A 20,566-nucleotide genomic window follows, 5' to 3' on the forward strand; every position below is an offset into this window, starting at 1 on the left:
TTTCCATCTTTATAATGACTTTCAACTAAAAGATCCCCTTCAGGGTCACTTGGGTGGCTCAGTCAGTTAAGAGATGGATTCTTGGTTTCAGCTCATGTCATGATCTCAGGGCCATGGGACAGAGCTCGGCATCAGCTCTGTGCTTAGCACAGAGCTGCTTGAGAGTCTCTCTCTCTCTCTCTCCCTCCTCTCCCCCCTTTCTTTCTCTCTCTCAAATTAAATAAATAAAAACTTTTTTAAAAACCTCTTTAGAGAATTTCACTACTTGAGAAAAGAAAGGGGCCCTCCGAAGCCTATCATTTGTACAGGCTTATTCTACACATCAGGAAAGTTGAACTAAAGGAGATCAAGAACCATAGCTCCTTAGGAGCAGAGCTAGGCTGGAATCCAGTGCATTCTTTTCTGCTACAAGCATCTCTTTGTTTTACCCCAGTAGCTCCTTCAGACAGCATCCAAAGCATTTGAACATGCTATTGCAATAGGAGTTGCAAATGAGGAGGGGGCAAATGAGCCCCTGAGCTTTGGTGAAGTCTCCCTGGCACAGTTAGCTGTGTGATCTTGAGCAGCGCTTTCCATCTCTTTGAACCTTGGTTTCCTCCTGTGCAAAACAAAGTTATTCCACATGCTTTCTAGAGTCATTCTGCTCCCATAACATAGGACTCTGTGATTTTAATGTATTGGCAAATTAGTTTCTACTTTTCACAAAACGCTTGGGCCTTCTTTTCCCTAAGATTTTCCAGATTTCTAAGGAAAAATGATATTGCCACCAGAATCCCAAAGACAGACAAACTTTAAGAGGCAAAATAGCCATTTTAAGACTTGCAAGAACTCAGAGAATTTATTTCCCTAGTGTTTAGTTTTAAGTAATTTGTGACTATACTCCAGCAAATCAAGAAACTAAGAAACACATGAGTTAAAAGTGATAAGACAAATGTGGAAATCCAAAGAAGAAAAGCCTAAGGTGATAGTTGTACAGCATTACGAGGAAAAAGCTCATCAAAATTAGAACAGGAAGCCACTGGGCTCTGAGGTGCCTTCAGAAAAAAGAATGAAATGGATTCCAGAATGACACAGGAGATCAATGATCCTAGAGACATAATGAAAAAATCTAAAAAAGAAAAAAAAGAAAAGAAAAAATCTGTGTGTGTGTGTGTGTGTTGTATCTTTCAACAACCAACACCAAGAGAAAGAAAAAAAAAAACAGTATCAAAAGGTCTAAATATGAAGCAGAGCAATCTAAAAAGAAGTGGTAAGAAAAATGATTTGATCTGAATGACAGAACATTGTCTTTCCTTGGCATTTGGGTGGCCTTGAAAAGCTTCAGAAAAAAAATGTAACTGTAGCTTACTATTTGCCTCTGAGGTACACATTAACATGCCATGCTAATGAATGTATGTGTTCTTAACTTTGAAACCTTAGAACTAAAAAAACTGATAATATGTAGAACTTTTAACATTGGTATGAAACAGAATGTAAAATGCACATCTGTAGACTATATCAAAACAGAGTTCTGTACAGTGAAGGAAATAATCAATAAAACTAAAAGACAACCTATAAATGGGAGATTTTTGCAAATGACATATCTTATAAAGAGTTAGTATCCAAAACATATAAAGAACTTAAATAAGTCAACACTCCCCAAAAAGTTACCCAATTGAAAATGGGCCAAAGGCATGAATAGACGTTCATCCAAAGAAGATATACAGAGTGCCAAAAGATGCGTGAAAAGATGGTCAGCATCACTCATTATCAGGGAAATGCAAATCAAAAGTATAATGAGGTAAAACTTCACACCTGTCAGAATGGCTAAAAGAAAAAAAAACACAATAAACAACAAGTGTTGGTGAGAATGTGGAGGAAAAGGAACACTTGTGTACTGTTGGTGGGAATGCAAACTGGTGCAGCCACTGTGGAAAACAGTATGGAGGTTCCTCAAAAAATTAAGAATAGGGAAGTCTAGGTAGCTCAGTGGTTTAGTGCCACCTTCAGCCAGGGTGTGATCCTGGAGACCCAGGATCGAGTCACACATCGGGCTCCCTGCATGGAGCCTGCTTCTCCTTCTGCCTGTGTCTCTGCCTCTCTCTCTCTCTGTGTCTCTCATGAATAAATAAAAAAAAAAATCTTTTTCAAAAAATTAAGAGTAGAACTACCTTACAATCCAGTAATTGCACTACTGGGTATTTACCCCAAAAATAAAAAAAATAATAATAATTTCAAAGGATATATGTATCTCTATGTTTATTGAAGTATTATTTACAATAGCCAAACTATGGAAACAGAGCAAGTGTCCATCAATAGATTAATGGATAAGGAAGAGGTTGTGTGTGTGTGTATGTGTGTGTTTGTGAGAAATATTACTCAGGCATAAAAAAAAAGAATGAAATGTTGCCTTTTGAAACAACATGGGTGGAGGTAGAGAGTATAAGACCATGCAAAATAAGCCAGTCACACCATGACTCCACACATATGTGGGATATAAGAAACAAAATGAAGGGGGAATAAAAGGAGAGGAACCAAGGAACAGATTCTTAACTACAGAGAACAAATGGGTGGTTTACCAGAGGGGAGGTGGGTTGGGGCAAAGAAGTGAAGAGGATTCAGAGTACACTTAATGTGATGAGCACCCAGTGATGTACAGAATTGTTGAATCATTATATTGTAGACTTGAAACAAATATAATCCTGTATGTTAACTATACTGGAATTAACAAAAAACTTAAAAAAAGTAAAATGCACATTTGTGACAGGGAATATAGTTATAGAAGTTGAGAAGTAGAGGGACAAGAGATGAGGATGTGTTACGCTTCATACAAAACCATCATAGCGATTGCCACTGTGGCCGGAGTGGAGATGTGTGACATTTTGTTAAGAAATAAAAGCTGTAGGGATCCCTGGGTGGCGCAGTGGTTTAGCGCCTGCCTTTGGCCCAGGGCGCGATCCTGGAGACCCGGGATCGAATCCCACGTCAGGCTCCCGGTGCATGGAGCCTGCTTCTCCCTCTGCCTGTGTCTCTGCCTCTCTCTCTCTCTCTCTGTGACTATCATAAATAAATAAAAATTAAAAAAAAAATTAAAAAAAAAAAAATAAAAGCTGTAGCTGAGTAGATGGAAGGGGTGGGCATGGCTGGTGGCAAAGGGCATCATTCCCAGCCATGTGAGAGTACTGGTTGTTGTTCCTTCTAAGTATTTGGGACAGTTCTTCAAAGTCTGGGCAAGCTTCACACACACACACACACACACACACACACACGCCCAAGTGTTTTCCTGAATAACTAAGGGTGTGTGTGTGTGGCAGGGGGGTCTCTGCAGATTTGTGGGGCTCCGTGTAGTTTCCTGATATTCCGCTCTGTAAGCACTGGTTGCCTCGGTCTCCCCAACTCAGGAAATCTGCCAGGCTCTGAGCCACTGTCTGGAAACGTTGAAGTCTGTAAAATGGCACAATCATGCAGCTAACTGCCATCTCTTAGGGACCACTGTCTTTCTTCGACTCACGCCCGGTGTCCTAACAATCACTGTTTTATATACAGATGTTCTTTACTCAGGTGGAAGGGTAAATGTGGCCTCTATTAGTCCATCTTTTATTTTATTTTTTAAGATTTGATTTATTTATTTGAGAGAGTGAGAGAGAGCACACAAGAGAGCACAAGCAGGGCGAAGGGCAGAGGGAGAGGGGGAAGCAGCTGAAGGCAGACACTTAACCGGCTGAGCCACCAAGTACCCTATTAGTCCATCTTGAAAGAAGAAATCTTTTTTATTTTTTATACCTTCTTCCTTGTCAGGGATCCCTTTCTGCCTTGTCTAACAGCCAATCTTTGCTTAGCTCATGATACCGAAACTCTAACTTAACTACCGTTACGGCCAGTGCTCCCACCGACTACACCTAGCAGCTAGTAACAGAAGAAAAGAAACTAGTTATGTTTCTTAATTTTTATTCTGTACATTGCCACACAATTCACAATACAGAAAAAGTGTCCAAAAAGTAACTGTAACTAGTCAATTTCGTTTTCAGAGATTAGTTCAGTCTCCCAAATGAAATTCTGTTGAAAATCTCTGTAGAGCAACACAGTGATCAAGATACTTTATATAAATAGGAAATGCAAGAAAATTAGGGAAAAATACTTTATGACTTTGTTACAAAAAAATCCATTCTTCCCTTCCCCTCCCCACCCTTCCCACCCCCCCCTCCATTTTGTATTATCTGGATCCCACTTCACCTGGAAATAAAACTTCATCAATCTACTGCCACAGCTGCTACTTTCTTTTTTTTTTTTTTTTTTTTGGGGGTGGGGGGGATTCCACCTGCCAGCTGGCAGCTTTGCAAAATCATGGCTCTGGGATGTGTTAGGGCATAATCAGAAATCATGAAAGAGCCCTTTATAATGTGGCTGCAACTCTTCATACAGATGTAGCCTCTGAGAGTGAACTACCCCCAGCCAAGGGTTCTCTGGATGCCCAAGAATCTTTTCACACTCAGAAATCAAATTAAACAAAATATATTCATTCGTAAGGAACCGAGATTGTCCTCTGTTCCTTTAACTCTTAACAGGAATGGTTTTCCCCTCTTTTGATCAGCTAGGATCCGTATTATATTCAGATTCATGGTTGTCACTTAATCATTGGTAAAACATAAATAGTAACCTAAAAAACAGACTACCTAACCTTTACTGAGACTAATTCAAACTCTACCCTTTCAAAGATGTGTTTTGCAAAATATTCTATTTTGCTAGAATATTATGTCTATGAAAGTTCTGAATCTCATTTCCCAGGATAGCAAGAAGCCCACGCTTCCCAGCCCACAATCAGGATGTTAGCATCAATCTGAGTTCTAGTCGTGTTGGAAATTATGCATGTGGTCAGAGCCTCAGTCCAACCAATAAGGAATTGAGGACAGCCAATGAAAAATTGTAGTGTTAATAAAACCCAAAAACCCAATGGTCAGGAACCATTTGGATTCATTATACGAGGTGCAGTAAGTATCAAAGCTAGATAGTATCTTAAAAGTGATAAATCTCGCCAACATATCTCACAGAGTTACCTATAAATTTCAAACAAAATATAAGGTAAACCAGTTTGGAGCTGTCATTGGTTTATTTTTACAAGTAAAGACAATTTGTAAACATTTCCTATTCTATAATTTTAAGAAGGTTATGTGTAAACCCCAAAATAAAAAAGTTAGCCTTTGAATTTTTAAGGATTGTATATATTTAGACTTATGAAAAAAAAAACCCTAAGTTGTCCTTATTTCTCTCAAATTTTACCATAGACCATCACAAATCTGTGGACAGGTCTAACCTCCTATGAGCACTTAAGAAACTCCTTTAACAAACAACCCAGTCCTGAGGAAAGCTCTATCAGAAAGTTCTATTACAGGAACCCTCTCTTCCCCTAAATTCCACACATAATTTTTCTAAGCTACATAGATTGAAAATTTCATGATAGTCCTTGAAGCCACTGAATAAGTTCAATCTTTTTATACATCTTCTGAATTTGCTTTTCATGAGGATCAAAGTTTGCTGAGTGTATATATTATTTATTTGTGGGTTGCCATGGCAATTTGTGTAAAGACTGAGCCTTATTATTGCTCTACTCCTGCAAATCTTTTTTCCTTTATCATATCCCTGCTCTTCCTTTACCTTCCCAAGGCAAGGGTAACGGTGAGGTGGGGGAGAAGGTGGAGTGGGAGCATTTTCTGAGCAAGATTCCAGATAAGAGTTCATTTTTAAAGACTATCTCAAGAGTGCCTTCCATTGAGCCAACCTGAAATCTAGGAACCAGGCCTAATATGGAAATAAGGGAGGATAAGCAATTAAAACTATAGTCCACAGAACACCTGGTGGCTCAGTCAGTTAAGCGTGGGACTCTTGGTTTCAACTGGGGTCATGATCTCATAGGCTGTGGGACAGAGCCCCACAATGGGCTCCTTGCTCAGCAGGGAATCTGCTTGAAACATTCTCTCCCTCTCCCCCTCCTCCAACTTGGGCACACATGCTCTCTCTCTCTAAAAATCTTATAAGATTTTAAAAATGGGTTTTAAAAAAAACTATAGTCTACAAACATTATAGCAACATTTCAGTCTAGTGACACAAGACTAAGTCCTACTTAATGGCAACAAGCTACAAAAATGGCCTTTTTGCCTCTTTACCAGAAAAGAGATCTGCCCCTTCCAAGCCCCAGCCACAACCACACACCCCAAACAACAAATGGGTAGAGAGTAGGAAAATGAATACTAGATCCTTTTTTTAAAGTTACTGAACCTGTGACTGTTCTGCCTTAGTAGAAACATATATCTTAGGAGATTTGGGAAACAGCTAGCAACAGACAGAGTGTGTGTGTGTGTGGGGGGTGGTGTGCGTGCATGTACACATTTGCAGGTGTGTATATAAACAAAGAAAATTGTTTTAGAAGGTCATGAAATACTTGCTTCTCAATGATCTGGGATATATTTACAATGACTGGTGTTTCCACAAAATAGCTTTAATTGCCATCTACGTGGCAGGAACCTAGAGAAGCCAGGGACTCTAAATGAGTTCTCCTTGAGTCTGAAATCATTGACATCTAAAACTAGAAAATATCACAGAAGTCTTTTAGTCTAAGCTCCCTCACGATTAAGGAGGGAGCTTAGACTAAAGCTTTTTCCTGTTCCCTCATTTGGTTGTTCAATTTTTGCTTAAATACTAAAAGAAATCCTAGCTGCAGTAAGTCACTTTGCTTTTTAGAAAGCCCCACCCATTTTTCCGGAAAAAGAGAAATCCTTCTAGAAGTAATAATGCCCCATCCTTTTCATGTCAGTTCTGAACTCTTCTGTCCTTGCTTTATTCTACAAATTATCTGCTGTATGGAATTTGAATCTCACCATTCTACTTTACCCGGCTCCTCCAAACATTCCTGTTCCTAATCTAACTTTGTCCTCTTTCCAGATCAAATATCCTTCTTCTACATAGTCACTGATCTGCCCATCCAGGTGCCTTTTTGTAAAATATGAGATCCGGAAGTGAAGAATCCCTCAGGTCTGTTTATTCTTCCCATTTCAAGGTCAGCAGGACTTCCTGTGGGTCTACGAGGCCTCTACCTATGTGACTGTATGACAGATGCAGCTTTGCATGCCCACCCACTTAAAACAAGGGAGTCTTGAATGGCAAGCCATCGTCAACATTTTCCGGGACACAGAATTCTAAAATCTCATTCCAATAGTGACATCCAAGGAAAGAAGATAGTACTAACATTTTTAAATGTTGAGAACCACAGAGAAACCAGGAAGTCGTCCTCAGTGTTCACTTCTTCTCGTGAAATCCACCTTGGCACCAAAACATTTGATCTTTTATTCCTTGAAATTTGCCCAACCGATAAGCCTCTGGTAGCAAAAACTCTGACTTTGTAACTCCATATTTTCCCTCAGTTCTACTCAATTCTTGCTATGGGATACTAAATCATTATCTTTTCAAGGAGGCACCTTCTCAATTTGGAGAATGGAAATCTGAATGACGTGAAACAGCATCGCAGGCAGTGGTGGGAAATTACTGGATGTAGCAAACATCTACTGTGGATGTGTTAGCCTGTAATATCTAGAGATCCTAGTTCTGACTGCAGTTTTACCACTTACTATATGCATCCGTGCAAGGTGAATTCACTGTGTTGAGATTTGGTTTTATCACCTAAAATGGATTACCTGCATTATCCACCTCATGGGTTTGTACTGAAGCTCAAAGGTGTCACAACTGCACCGAAATGCTAAAACACTAAATTTTTCTTAAAATACTGAAATTGCAGTAGACAGTATCATTAACAGTAAGCAGTATAGATTTGAGTTGTTTAAACTATTTTCTTTTGAAAGCTATATGCATTTCATTAAAAGATTGAGAAACAAGAGAGTTTAGGTTGTTCCCGCCATGAAGGGATCCCTTTCAGATGCCATTTGGCTCAAATATGAAAACTTGGGAAAATGTTCAGAATCATCACTTATCATCATGGGTGAGCCCTCCCTAGTAGTTATCATGCCTGCAGCAGAAGCAAAGGCATTTTCCTTGATTGTCTTTTGCATACATTTACTTGGCTCCTAAATATCTTTTGGGCAAAATTTTCTTCTGTGGTTGTAGTCCATTTAATTGTAAGAATATCAAATCACAGCACTTTTTTTGTTGTTGTTGGATGAACAGTAAAACCAATTTCTAATGTGACTTAAGAATGCCTAAGGACATTCATCAAAATCCATGATGCTTCAAGCAGCATTTTGGAGTAAGTTAGACCTCTCAGTATGTTTTCTTTGCACTAGCTCTTAAATTCAGGCTTAGCTGGTTTAAATTGTTTTTAATGGCAACCAAAAATCATTATCTCCAAGATTTTTCCTCTCAATGGGATTTTTTAAAGATTAAAAATCAAGATCTTAATAAATTTTAAAAATGAAATCTTGTCATTTATCATTAAAAAAAAAAATAAACTTCAAAAACTCACAGAATCTGATTCCAGCCTCTCGGACAAATGTTCCTAATCACAGCATCCCTCCCAGGTAGTCAGGTAGCCTTTGTTCAAACAGTCTCAGGGCCTGAAAGCACATGTAATTCCATAGGAGTGCCCACTCCACTGTTGGATAATATTTATACTTCATCTTTGCATTCAGTCAAAACCCACTGCAAATTTTGCCTATTGCTTCTAGTTTTGTCCTGAAGACATAGCGTGAGTTTTAGCTCTCATTTTAGTAGTATTTCTGTCTCATCTGAAAGTCTTGGTTGCAAATATGTTTTTAAGAACATTACCAAGACTCTTAGGGAAAGGAAATGCAAAATATCATTTCTTTCATATTCATATTCTCATGTCATATTTCTTAGAACAAAAACATTGCTGGCTGAAGAGTGACTGGCACGATAAAGGCCTGATGGATCCCCCAGTCCATGCTTCCCTGCTACACTGTGCTTCTCCCATGCAGAACTGATCCCATTGGAATCTCTTAGGTTGCCAGCTCCATGAAGTCAAGAGTTTTGGTTCTTGCATTCATTCTTAGATCCTTAGCATGTTGCCTGCATCAGAGTGAGGGATAAATAGATTTTTAATAGAAATGATTAAATACATAAATGTATGCTTGACTCATGAACATATGATTGCATGCAGAATGCCTGAGTACATATATAGACTCTGGAATCTGTCTACCATGAGGACACCATTCAATATGCAAATCTCTACTGTAAACGGCAATGCTTCAACAGCCTAAGAATTATTTTTCCTGTTTTCTTTTGGGGACCAGGTCAGTGCTGTGTGTCCAGGGAGTGGCTTTTCCAAAGGCACTACTCCTTGCTTAATTCCTATTTTTAGGCTTCTCATTAAACTGTGGGGATACAGCCTAAAATCCACAGATGGGTATAACAGGTGTATAGTCCAGTCAACTAGGTGATCAGAGTTAGTGGACATCTCTTCATCCTTCAGACAAAATGGATACTTGTCCCAGAGGGTAACTGCATTTTGATACATTTTGAGCAGAATCCCTGAGGAAGAATTTGGGTGTCCGTATGACAAAATTACTGAAGGTAGTGGCAGAAAGTCCAGGAAGACTATGGCCATGGTCAGAAAACTAGAGGGACTAGAGATGAGTGAAGATCAGGACACAGAGCACAGGGATGGGACAAAGCCCATCTGAGAAGCCAGACAGAGAAAAAAAACTGCAGCAATCAGCTGAATATGGAATTCAGAGAATGAGGAAGTAGAGGGATTCAGAGAGGTTCTACTGAGACCTGGGTAGAAACTATTGTATACTAATAGGGATCCCTGGGTGGCGCAGCGGTTTGGCGCCTGCCTTTGGCCCAGGGCGTGATCCTGGAGACCCGGGATCGAATCCCACGTCGGGCTCCCGGCATGGAGCCTGCTTCTCCCTCTGCCTGTGTCTCTGCCTCTCTCTCTCTCTCTCTCTCTCTCTGTGTGACTATCATAAATAAATAAAAATTAAAAAAAAAAAAGAAACTATTGTATACAAATAAATGTCAAAAACTAGTTAGAAAAGTCTCCCATTTCAACAATGATCAACAATGATCTATTATTATATGTTTAAACAGCAGAACTGAATGAAAGATCATGCTGTTTTCAATGATTTCATGAGCTACACCTACTGGAAGGAAGCCGAGCTCCTCAGACCCCCAGCCCATATATCCCAGTTCCTACACCTTCCTGGCAGCAGCTTGCCCTCATTAAATATCATTAGGGCAACGTATTGAGTGTTAACCCTGCAAATTCAACCTTATAAAGCATTACAGAGAAAGAAACTTTCCATCTGAGATCCAAAAACAGCACAGACAAGTCTCTGGGCTCTAGGTTTCATGCTTCGTGTAAGGTAACATGAACTGTTATGAGACCTCTTGGTCATGGATTTTATGACGCAGGCAATAGCAAATGCCATGTGCAATTGGAGTGGCTGCAGTAAGAGAATTGAGCTTAGCAACAGCAGAAACAACAAAGAATAAATGAAAAATTTCTGTTAGCTTGTCTTTGCCTGTTGGTGTTAACTATACATAGAGAGATGACTAGCATGCTTCTAAAATGTTTTGTCTATTGGAAACCTATGTAATAACATGTGTATAGTATATGTATATATATGTACACATATAGATATGTACACATATGTATCCAAATAAATAGATTTCTATAGGTCTGTGGGGGCTTGTGTGCACACAATCTTTCTGACACAACATACAAGCAGCAATGTAGATCAGTGTTAACACTGTTTATCCCTGGGGAGTGGGATGGAGGACACTAGCACAGAGGAACACCTTGTTCCTCTTGCCTGTGATTCCCATCTGTACCATTAGAACTTTTTTATAAAAAGCATGTTCTACCTTTATAATTTAAAAAAATCTAAATATTTTAAATAAATCAAAATGTAAAAAAATAAAACTGCTGCCCCATATATTATAAAACATGGATATTGTGAGAAGTCTGGTAAATAAATTTCAGAAATCCTTTAGGCAAAGAAATGGTTACAAGGCCCAAATACAAACTACCTGTTGAGTATCTCCTGGTGCAAACACATCTGCCTAAGTGCTAAAGCCAGCTAGTATGACAGGAAAGGGAGTGATGGGGTGTGCAGGGCTTTCCATCAGCTGTCATGAATTTCAGGGCTGTGCACTTGCCAACTAAATTCTCTTCTTCAGAAATTGCATTGGTTGTAGGTTATAGTCTCCATAGAGGTAACCAGAACTCTCAAAGTGAAATTTGCAGCCATGGTGTTTATTTCCTTCTTGGCTTCTTTTTTTTAACAGTCCTTGAATGTGATATAGCACAGCTTAACTGGCTCCTATTTCATTAAATGTGTACTACTGGAATATATGGCTCCAAAAATGACTACCTTTAAGGTTGATGTTGTCTTGTAATAATTCTCCATTCCTTACCCCCCTCCCTGTCAACCTAACCTACACATGGAATCCAAGAGTAGATAGCACTGCTATGTAAGGGGCTCTTCTGAGCCAAACACAGAGGAATGGCAGCTAAGACAGCCTCTCTCCAATACCGCCTCAGGAGTTTTGTAGAAAATTGTATTTTTATAAGTGTACAGTTTTATGTCTTTTAAATTAAATGGATATGGGTCTACAGGCCAGGGCCAGATCATTTGCTTCTACGCTTTCTGATAGCCCATTAAAGGGGATACTATATACTTGAGCTGAGCTGGAAACTCCTGGAGCATATGGCTTCAGCTCTTTCTGAAGCCCAAGATTGTTACATGCAGTGATCAATTTAAAAAAAAAAATGCTACAGGAGGTAGGTTTAATATTGAATCCATTAAATATGTAACTGTTCTGCTTATTTTTTATATTCTTTTCTTGGAAAACCCAAGTCCAGAGGGTTGTTCACTTCTTCAAAGGGATATTTGCCTTGGTTGTACATAGTTTCCCATCAATAATGTAGAACTTTCTTTTTTTTTTTTTTTCCCTTTTTTTTTTTGGCTTGGAATGATTTCCAAATGTACCAGAACCCTACAGTAGTCATTATCTTATCAATTTTCATACCAGGAATTTACTTGTGACTTCAGTTGGACCTATTTGAATTGGCCCATAGCCATCTATACCCTAAATTTTCTCTGGGCTGCTTTGAAGCATCACAACGAAATATGAGATGGTAGTTGGTGAAAATAGTCCTACATCCCAGAAATGGCAGCTGCGTAACCAACCGTGTGGCCAACTGTTTGGCTCAGTCTAGGGAATGGAAGGCACCATTCGAAGCCAGATTCCAGTCTGTTTTAAGGATTATATTTCTGTCCTCACAACATCTCTTTGACAGTCCCACCAACTGAAAAACTCCCAGATGAAGCTCAGTGATTAAATTCTCCTGTAACATATTTTTTTCCAGCTTCTGGAAACAATCTACTGCTGTCCTCCTTACCTCACCATAAAACCCAACAGATAATTCCATTTCTAAGACTGATATATGGAAATAGATTACTCATAACCAACCTGTTCTCCTACAGCTGGAAATAACACTAACAATTTGATTTTGAATTGACTAAAGAGATACTTCATCCTCGTCCACTGAGAAGTTTCTCCTACTTAATACAGCATTCATATCTGTCCTTTCAAAATGATATGTGACCAAAATGTGGTTCCGATAAGCAATGTGTCAACAATGGACCTTTAAAGTAAATGTAGAAAAAAGATCATTTATATGTTCACATGCAGACACACTAGGGAAGCACTTTGCCTGTGTCTAAGAGCAAAATGGAAGAAAGCTCAGAAGACATCAGTTTTAGTCTGAGACAACCCTTTATCCACTTTCATTTCTGTTTTATACCCAAGGCAAGTAGACCTCCTCACTGAAAGTTAGGAGGCTTTTCCTCCTGCTATTGTAGTTATCACAGAGTCCCTGATAGAGGGACCTGTAGGTACCAACTGATCTGTGGCAAGATTCGAAGTTGTAATTCCAATGCCAGAGACACATTTCTAGCTAGGCTCCCACAGCAATTTGTACTAAGAATTTTCTGATAGGGGAAAACAGAGAAAAGAATGTGTTAGACTACCCTGTACATAAGAAATAGGGTTATAGTGCTATCGGGTATGACCTTGGGACCTGACAAGTAAAAGATGAGGCATCCATCAGAAAGATCCAGCCATCCTGGAAATCTGGCAGTGGAACTCATAAAACAAGGCTTTGTCCTTGGGACAAGGCTTACTTGGGGTGATGAGAACCAAAAACTTAGAAAGAGAACCTAAAATGGGCCCCCTCTCACCACAGTAACCCAACAGTCTATACTTATTAGTTTCTGTGCAACATGCCAGTGACTGTTTTCTTGCGTAAGTGAGTTATTTTGACAGATGCTGCTACTTTTGCATTGGCTGTTTTATTTCAAGTCAATTAGCCTGCTTTCTATTATCACTCAAGAAAGTCTAGAAGTAGAGGCTGTCACAGTGCTCCATTTCCTGTAATCGCAGTCCCCACACATGGTTTTCTGCTCAGCAACTTCAACTGCACTTAAAATCCAGTGGTTCCGCAAACTGGCCGTGGGCCTTTGTTGAACCCTTTGCTCGTCTCTATTGCAGCAAAAGGCAAAGATGGCTACACGTAGGCAGTATGGGGCTGTGCAAACAGCCCAAGCTGAACCAGTCTTTCATGGCTATCAGCAACAGCCCCGCGGCCAGGGCCGGCCCCTGAATGCCCTCCCATGCCACCTTACCAAACCTCAGATATATAGCGCACAAATTGACATCATCCATGTGGCACGTCCCAGCTCCTACATAATGACAAGGGATTGGGGAGGGAGGGGAAACATGCAAAAGGTCACTAATCATCTTGGTATATTTTGTCTTGGAAATGGAAGCAGCTTTACAGTTGTGTTTCTGCAGGACATCCAGAGGGTTTTCATAGACTTTCTGACAGTCTTGTGATCTTCAAAGACTGAACATAAAGAAAGCAGATCATATTTTTTGAATGATGGGTAGTTACAGTAGAATTGTGTGGTACAGAGGACTCAGGAATGCATTGGGGGAGGAGGGAGCGGTGCCATTTATACGAACATCCTTTGAATCTTGAAAATAAATTATACAGGTGAACACAGAAGTTCATGCTACTTGCTGGAAGCAATGAGGATCAAATTTTGTGGAATTGGGTATTCCACAAATCTCCAGGTATCCTGCCCCTTCCTCAGTAGGCTACCATGTTCTGTTGTACATCTTGGTAGCCCTTAACAACTGGTGGCATGGTATCAGATTCTTGCAGAGAGAGACAGATTTATGGATTCCATCAGCTTCTTCCAGGGGAGCTGCCCAGTCGCCGGGAGGGCACAGGTGATACACTTGCGCAGGTTCTCTTTGTGATCTACCAGGGTCAAACAGCAGTTTCCAGGTCCTCATGGCCAATGATCTTATAGTTCTGGCAGCTTTCTAGGTAAGCAGCCAAATCTGGGTCTCCAGCTTGCTGTGCTCTGTCTTGAGGGGTCTTACCCTATAGGTAACAGTGGGAAGGAAGGAGACACAAATACTTGGAATGAGATTTAAAAAAAAAAAAAAAAAAGGTACAGAGGTATTTAAAGATTACTCACTAAAGGATTTTTCCATGCTTGTGGTTTTAGAATCCACAAGACACTTTCAAATCTATTGTCACATTAAACATGTGAGTTAGGTAAGTTCAAGAGAAAGACATAATCACTTAACAGGTGGGGCTGAGATCCAAGGATACAGGAGTTCAGAGTAACTGAGTCCACAGCAGGAAACAGTGTGGTACAGTGAGTTTTGAACCCAGATTCTTTCCAGGAGAAGAGGAATAGAAATCACTGAACAAAAAAGTAGGAAGTTGGCATTCGGACTTCTGATGCTGGACTCTTCCTATTATCCTAAACTCTGGGAGGCAGCAAGCAGAAAATGAGAGGACCAGATGGTTGTAAATGATCTAAAGATGTTTCTTTGCTGATTTCAAAGTCTTCAGTTAAATTCTCCAAATTCAGAACCATCTCATCTCTCCAAAAAGTGCTTTAATTTCTGACTATAAAAGTGATGGATGTTGACTAAATAAACAGGGAAAAGCACAAAAGCATAAGGAAGAAAATAAAAATTGCCAATAATTCCTACACTATACTAAGATAACTGCTGTTAACCTTCTACGGAGTAGCTATTTTGTCTTTTTCTATAGTTCTACACATAACTATTTTTTGTAAAAATGAAACTATACTCTGGGGCACCTGGATGGCTCAGTCAGTTAAGTAGTCTGACTTTTGATTTCAGCTCAGGTCATATCACAGGGTCATGAAATTGATCCCCGCATCAGGCTCCATGCTAAGTGTGGAGTCTGCTTAAGATTCTCTCTCTCCCTCTCCCCCTGCTCCTCCCCTGCTTGTGCTCTCTCTCTCAATAAAAAAAAAAAGTTAAAAAAACATACTCTGTTTACATACTATTATATAACACACTTTTTTGCTTACTATATCAAATATATCACAAATATCAAATATATGACTTTTATGTCATTCAATGTTCTTCTACATCATCTTAAATGATCATATCATTTCTTGCAGCCTGCTATAAGGCTGTATGTATATTTATACACACACATGATATTTTTGGAAGAAGGTCAATGAAGAGAATTCAGTAGTAGAAGGAAGGAAGGTCTTCATTTTTTTGAATGCATATAGATATTACTTAACACTCCTTGAAACTTTTAATTTTTGTTCTATGATAAAGATACAGGTAAAACTATTTTAAAAAGTGATATTAAAAAATAAAAAAATAAAAAATAAAAAATAAAAGTGATATTAAGTTAAAAAAGGTGGAAGCATGGTCATTGTACCAAAGAAACAGCTCCAAGTATAAATGCACACAAGTATTACAAAAAATGATCGAAGGCTTCTCAGCTTCCATTTGAGTCACTGCAATGGAGAGCATCAAGCTCAATTAAGCCTGCTTCCACTAGCCTACAAAGATACGTGGGTAGAGGATGAAAGGAAAGTAACAGGGGCTCTTGATTCTTTCTAAAATTTTACTTATACATACTTAGCTGGGATTTAATATTTAACCACTAGCTTAAAGCTCTTTTAATATTTTTTCCAACTTATTTACAGTATAAATAGACTTATACGGGTCTTCAATATTATTAATGAGGTTGGAATTACTAGCTTCCAAGTATTCAGAGAGGGAGACTGGGGTGGCTCTTGAGTTGATACTAAAGAAACTGTTCTCTAGCAGGAGAAATTGTCAAGATACTACTTCTCACAAAAAAAATATATATATATATATATTTTTTTTTTAATTTTTATTTATTTATGATAGCCACACAGAGAGAGAGAGAGGCAGAGACACAGGCAGAGGGAGAAGCAGGCTCCATGCACCGGGAGCCCGATGTGGGATTCGATCCTGGTTCTCCAGGATCGTGCCCTGGGCCAAAGGCAGGCGCTAAACCGCTGCGCCACCCAGGGATCCCCTATATATATATATATATATGAATGAAAAGATCCAGTTATAATTATCATGTTCTGCTTTAACCTAGCATAAAATTCCAAAATAGAAAAAATGAACAGATCTCCCAAAAGGATAAAGCATGTCATACGGTGAGACTTCTAGAACACAATGTTGGGTGAAAACAAGCGTTCTACAACAGCATGAATAGTATGACTTCACCGGCTTAAAAAAAAAATGAGGCAGAAAAACAGGTATACCTACATGTGAAGAGAGATCATTAAACTTTTAATAGTACATAGGTCTAGGGTGTGAGATTTCTAGTGATTTTTATCCTTTTACATATTCTTTGCATTGCTAGAGGTTTTTTTTTTTTTTTGCTAGAGTTTTTTATATAAGAATGCCCTATATTTATAATCATAAATATAATGAAACTGTGTTTTGAAAAAAAGCAGGCACACACATAACACCAAAAAGGAAGCAATCTCAAGGAATGTCCAGCCTATTTATCTGATTTAGAAACTTCGAAAGATAAAAAAGAGCAATCTGCTCATGAGCCGGGTCTCCAGCCTAGTCTTTTGTTTGTCTCTTTCACGTTGCTCCTCCTTTTCTTTTTATTTTCTGAGTTGAGTGTAGGAGTAGCCCTTTGTGTGTAAATAGGCAATTGCCACGCTGTTGTGTGGTTGGCCCCAGCAAAGGCAACCCCTACCTGAAATCGTGCCCCCCCCCTTTCCCGCCTACATGGTTTGTGTTTCTCAATCAATTTTTACAGTTCAACAGTCTTTCCTTTTTTAGGGTCAACCCAGGGTGGTTTCTCAGAGCTCATCAGGCTCCTCTGTGGCTCTGTCTTCTGTAGACGCTGTCTTCCCACCCCCACCCCCTTCTCCTGGGCTGCAGCTCCAGCTACACCACCTCCTCAGCTCCAGCTTTCTGCCCTTCCCTTGGTGCTCTCAGTAAATGAATGACTTGCGTTGTACCTTGACCTCAGGTCTCCTGAACCGAGTTTCTCCTGACGCCTTACCTCTCTACCTGTTGGCATTTTTCTGGTCAAGGCATTTTAGTGGGTCATTTTTATATGTCCCACTATCAGTTTCTGGCCTCCCTGCCCCCTCCTTAAGACGTTAACATATTTTAAATCCAGATTTACATGCCTTTAGCTGCAGGGTAACCAACCACACGATGCCATAGGTACCGCTGTAAGGCAAAAACATTATACAAACTATAGGAAAAAAACACATCTTGGTTACTTTGTTACCATACTTCATCCTGTTGGATCCAGTGGGGTATTCCATCACCAAATTAGAAGGGATCTGCTCAAACAACACTGGGCTGGGTGTCAAGAGAACTGGATTTGGATTTGGGCTCAGCTATGGTCTCAGGGCATAGAACTTTCTTTTAGTTTCAGTTCTTGCACTGATAAGAGCAATTCCCACCCTAACTTCAGGGGTTAGATTTTAGGAAAAAAGTATAAGAAAATAAATAGGAAGAAATTTTTAAAAATAGAAAGCCAACACAAATGCGCCAGATTTAAGATTGTAACCCTCTTGAAGTCAGGGCTGACCATCCTGACGGTGATTGCCAATCACCTGGGCACCTGTACATGGGGCCATCATAAATCATAGATTTTTAAGCTACCCTAGGTAAAGTAGCTGAAGGAGATAGTCCAAAGAGGCTCTCAGTAGCAGGGCAACGTCTTTCACCCCTCTCCTCAGGCTTTGAACCTCACGTCCCAGGGCCTTGGCTGCTGGCCTTCAGCAAGACAACCCCAAAATCCCAAGGCCAGGACATTCAGAGCTTTATAAAGTCCCATAGGCAAGCACACACCCTTCCCTTTGTGCTTATACATTTAAACTACAGTTTCTCTAAATGAAGCACTTTATTTTTTCCTCCTTTTTCCAAAGCCCCAGGCACTTCCATAAGCAAGAAAGGGCGCCTTTGCTATGCGCACAAGTGAAGGCAACAGTGCCGGTGATCCTGCCCAGCGGGAGGATGTTTGCACTCACTCATCAAGTTACCTTGGAGTCCGTCTTTCTCAGAGATGCTCCCGCATCCACCAGAAGCTGGCACACAGCCCGGTTCCGCTGGCAGGCAGCCTTGTGCAGTGCGGTCTCACCCCTAAATCAAAGAGGAAATGGGAAACCACCCATAAAGGGACTGGAGATGGGGGTGGGGGTAGAGGCAGCAGGGAGGGGGTGAGGATAGCTTCCCATCCCTGCTGCTGAGGCTCTGTGCTCCTGTGCCTCCTTGCACTCCTTGCACAGCTGAGACCATGGCTGGGGGGCACATTCTGGGGAGGTGGATGAGGGGGTGTCTAAACATGCCTTCAGTTAGTCATCAACGAACCATAATTTCTGATTCCAGTCTCTTTCCTCCACAGTGTTAACTAGGCTGAGCGACTTGTTTTCACCCATAACCTCTGGTTTAGGTCATACTGAATGGCACTATTCAACAGACGGATGTGTATAGACGCCTCTGAGCACCGTCAAACAATTTTCTCTGTGGATGCATCTGGGCAGAACATGGGGGAACCAGATAAAGCATACACGGGGCAGTGATGGAAAACCACCATCCCTTCAGATACTTCCCACTATGCTTGGCAGACCGCCATTGTGCCCTTGGTAGAGTATCTCGGGGGATTCAACTTCGAAGGACCAGGTCAACACAAGCTGCCCTATCTACTGATTTCATGTGAATGGCAGGTGGGAGGATGTGGGGAGCCATACAGGACATCTGGGAGAGTTGGGAACATGAGCTCTCCCATGTTGGCCATAGGCCCAAGGCCAGCCTCTCGGTGTAGGAAGAGAGCAAAGCCGAGTAGCTATTTCCACCCCTCTAACAGGCAGCATAGGGAGGCGAGATTTCCATTCAGGTAAGTGTTCACCTTGCCATTAGGATGTGGTATGTGGACAAACTCTATGGCACAAAGGAGTGTTTCCTCCATGTCCAGGAAGTCATAAGTATAGAACTATACCCTTCCCACTCATCTGCCATTCTATTCATTCCTACTTTTCCTCCTCCAGACCTACTTAGCTGCTCTCCTTCCTTTATCTCTCTTCAAATTTCTTTGAAGTTTTTTAGTGCTTCTATGGGGCTTTCAGGGTTAGATGTTTAGCCTTTCTTTGTTCCTACTTGGGGAGTAGTAGCTATCTGGCTGCCCTAGGATTGGAAAAGTTGAAAACAAACATTATCAGTTTGGGGACCACACCAGAGAGGAGGACTTTCTGAACTGGAGTCTTTCATCTGGACCACAGAACATAAAAATGATTGGAATGACTATATTCTTAATTCTCCAGTGCTTGTATAGAACTTGCTCCATTCTAGAGCCAGGAGAGGGGTTTCATTACTAACGAAGGATGCCATAGGGCATTAGGATTTAATTTTCTCACAAACCTCAGTTGAGAAAGAGTAAATAAAAAAGGTGAATGTACTTATTTAGAGTTTTCAGTAGTCCAAGAGGCACCAGTGCAGAACTCCCTTGCCTGTAGGAAGCTCTAAATGATGAAGAGCAATGGCTGTGCATGTAATCATTATGATTCCTGTCATTAATTTTTATTGTGTAATTTTTGATTTAGAAAATTAGCCCTGCACAGTTGTAAATACAATTGAAAGTGAAGTTCTTATCACTGACATTTAAATTATCTATTGCATGCTCTATAGACTACATTCTTCTCCTAGATATGTACTAAAGAAAATAATCTAGACTATGTGACGAGAGGCAATACTCACGTTTCACTGTCTGCCATATCCAATAACTCAGAAGGTCCTAAATAAGGGGAAAGCAAGGTGCCCATCAAAAATAAGTTCAAAAACTAACCATTTAACAAAAAATTATAGTCACAGAATTAAAATACCTTGGAAAGCTGAAAAAAGAGTCATTTGGTGATAGGGAAAAGAAAGCATTTCTCTGCCCCCCACTCACCAACCACCACCAGCCCATATGTGTGGAATGATATAGCCCATACCTTTAAAGCAACCTTCAATCAAGTAGAAGAAATAAAATTAACTGGAATAGAATAAGTGATAAATAGCTAAGTGGTTACCTTGGAGAAAGGGGACACTTCAGTAGGCTTTAAGGATTGTTTATAACTCCTCAGTGGCAGGTTGAGATGGGGTTTTATATAGTATAATTTTAAAGCTACAAGGTACCACAGATATCATTCCGTCTAATATCTGTATTTTAGAAACAGAGAAAAATTACATTTTTCATAAAATTTCCCTTCTA

The 20,566-nt window shown here is 40.1% G+C and overlaps 1 protein-coding gene across 1 annotated transcript in view; it reads right to left on the bottom strand.

Moving 5' to 3' along the window:
* Nucleotides 1-3,910: 3,910 nt before the first annotated feature.
* DGKI (diacylglycerol kinase iota) overlaps nucleotides 3,911-20,566 on the bottom strand; it is a 341,172-nt gene continuing 324,516 nt past the window's right edge. Inside the window, exons 33-35 of the mRNA XM_072777355.1 lie at nucleotides 20,071-20,107; nucleotides 18,360-18,459; nucleotides 3,911-14,404 (exon numbers count right to left, since the gene is read on the bottom strand). Coding sequence (XP_072633456.1) covers nucleotides 14,288-14,404; nucleotides 18,360-18,459; nucleotides 20,071-20,107 — 254 coding nt within the window. The 3' untranslated portion in view covers nucleotides 3,911-14,287. The remainder of the gene's footprint in view (nucleotides 14,405-18,359; nucleotides 18,460-20,070; nucleotides 20,108-20,566) is intronic.

The sequence above is a fragment of the Canis lupus genome, chromosome 15 (genome assembly GCF_048164855.1).
Source record: "Canis lupus baileyi chromosome 15, mCanLup2.hap1, whole genome shotgun sequence".
In the NCBI taxonomy this organism is placed as follows: domain Eukaryota; kingdom Metazoa; phylum Chordata; class Mammalia; order Carnivora; family Canidae; genus Canis; species Canis lupus.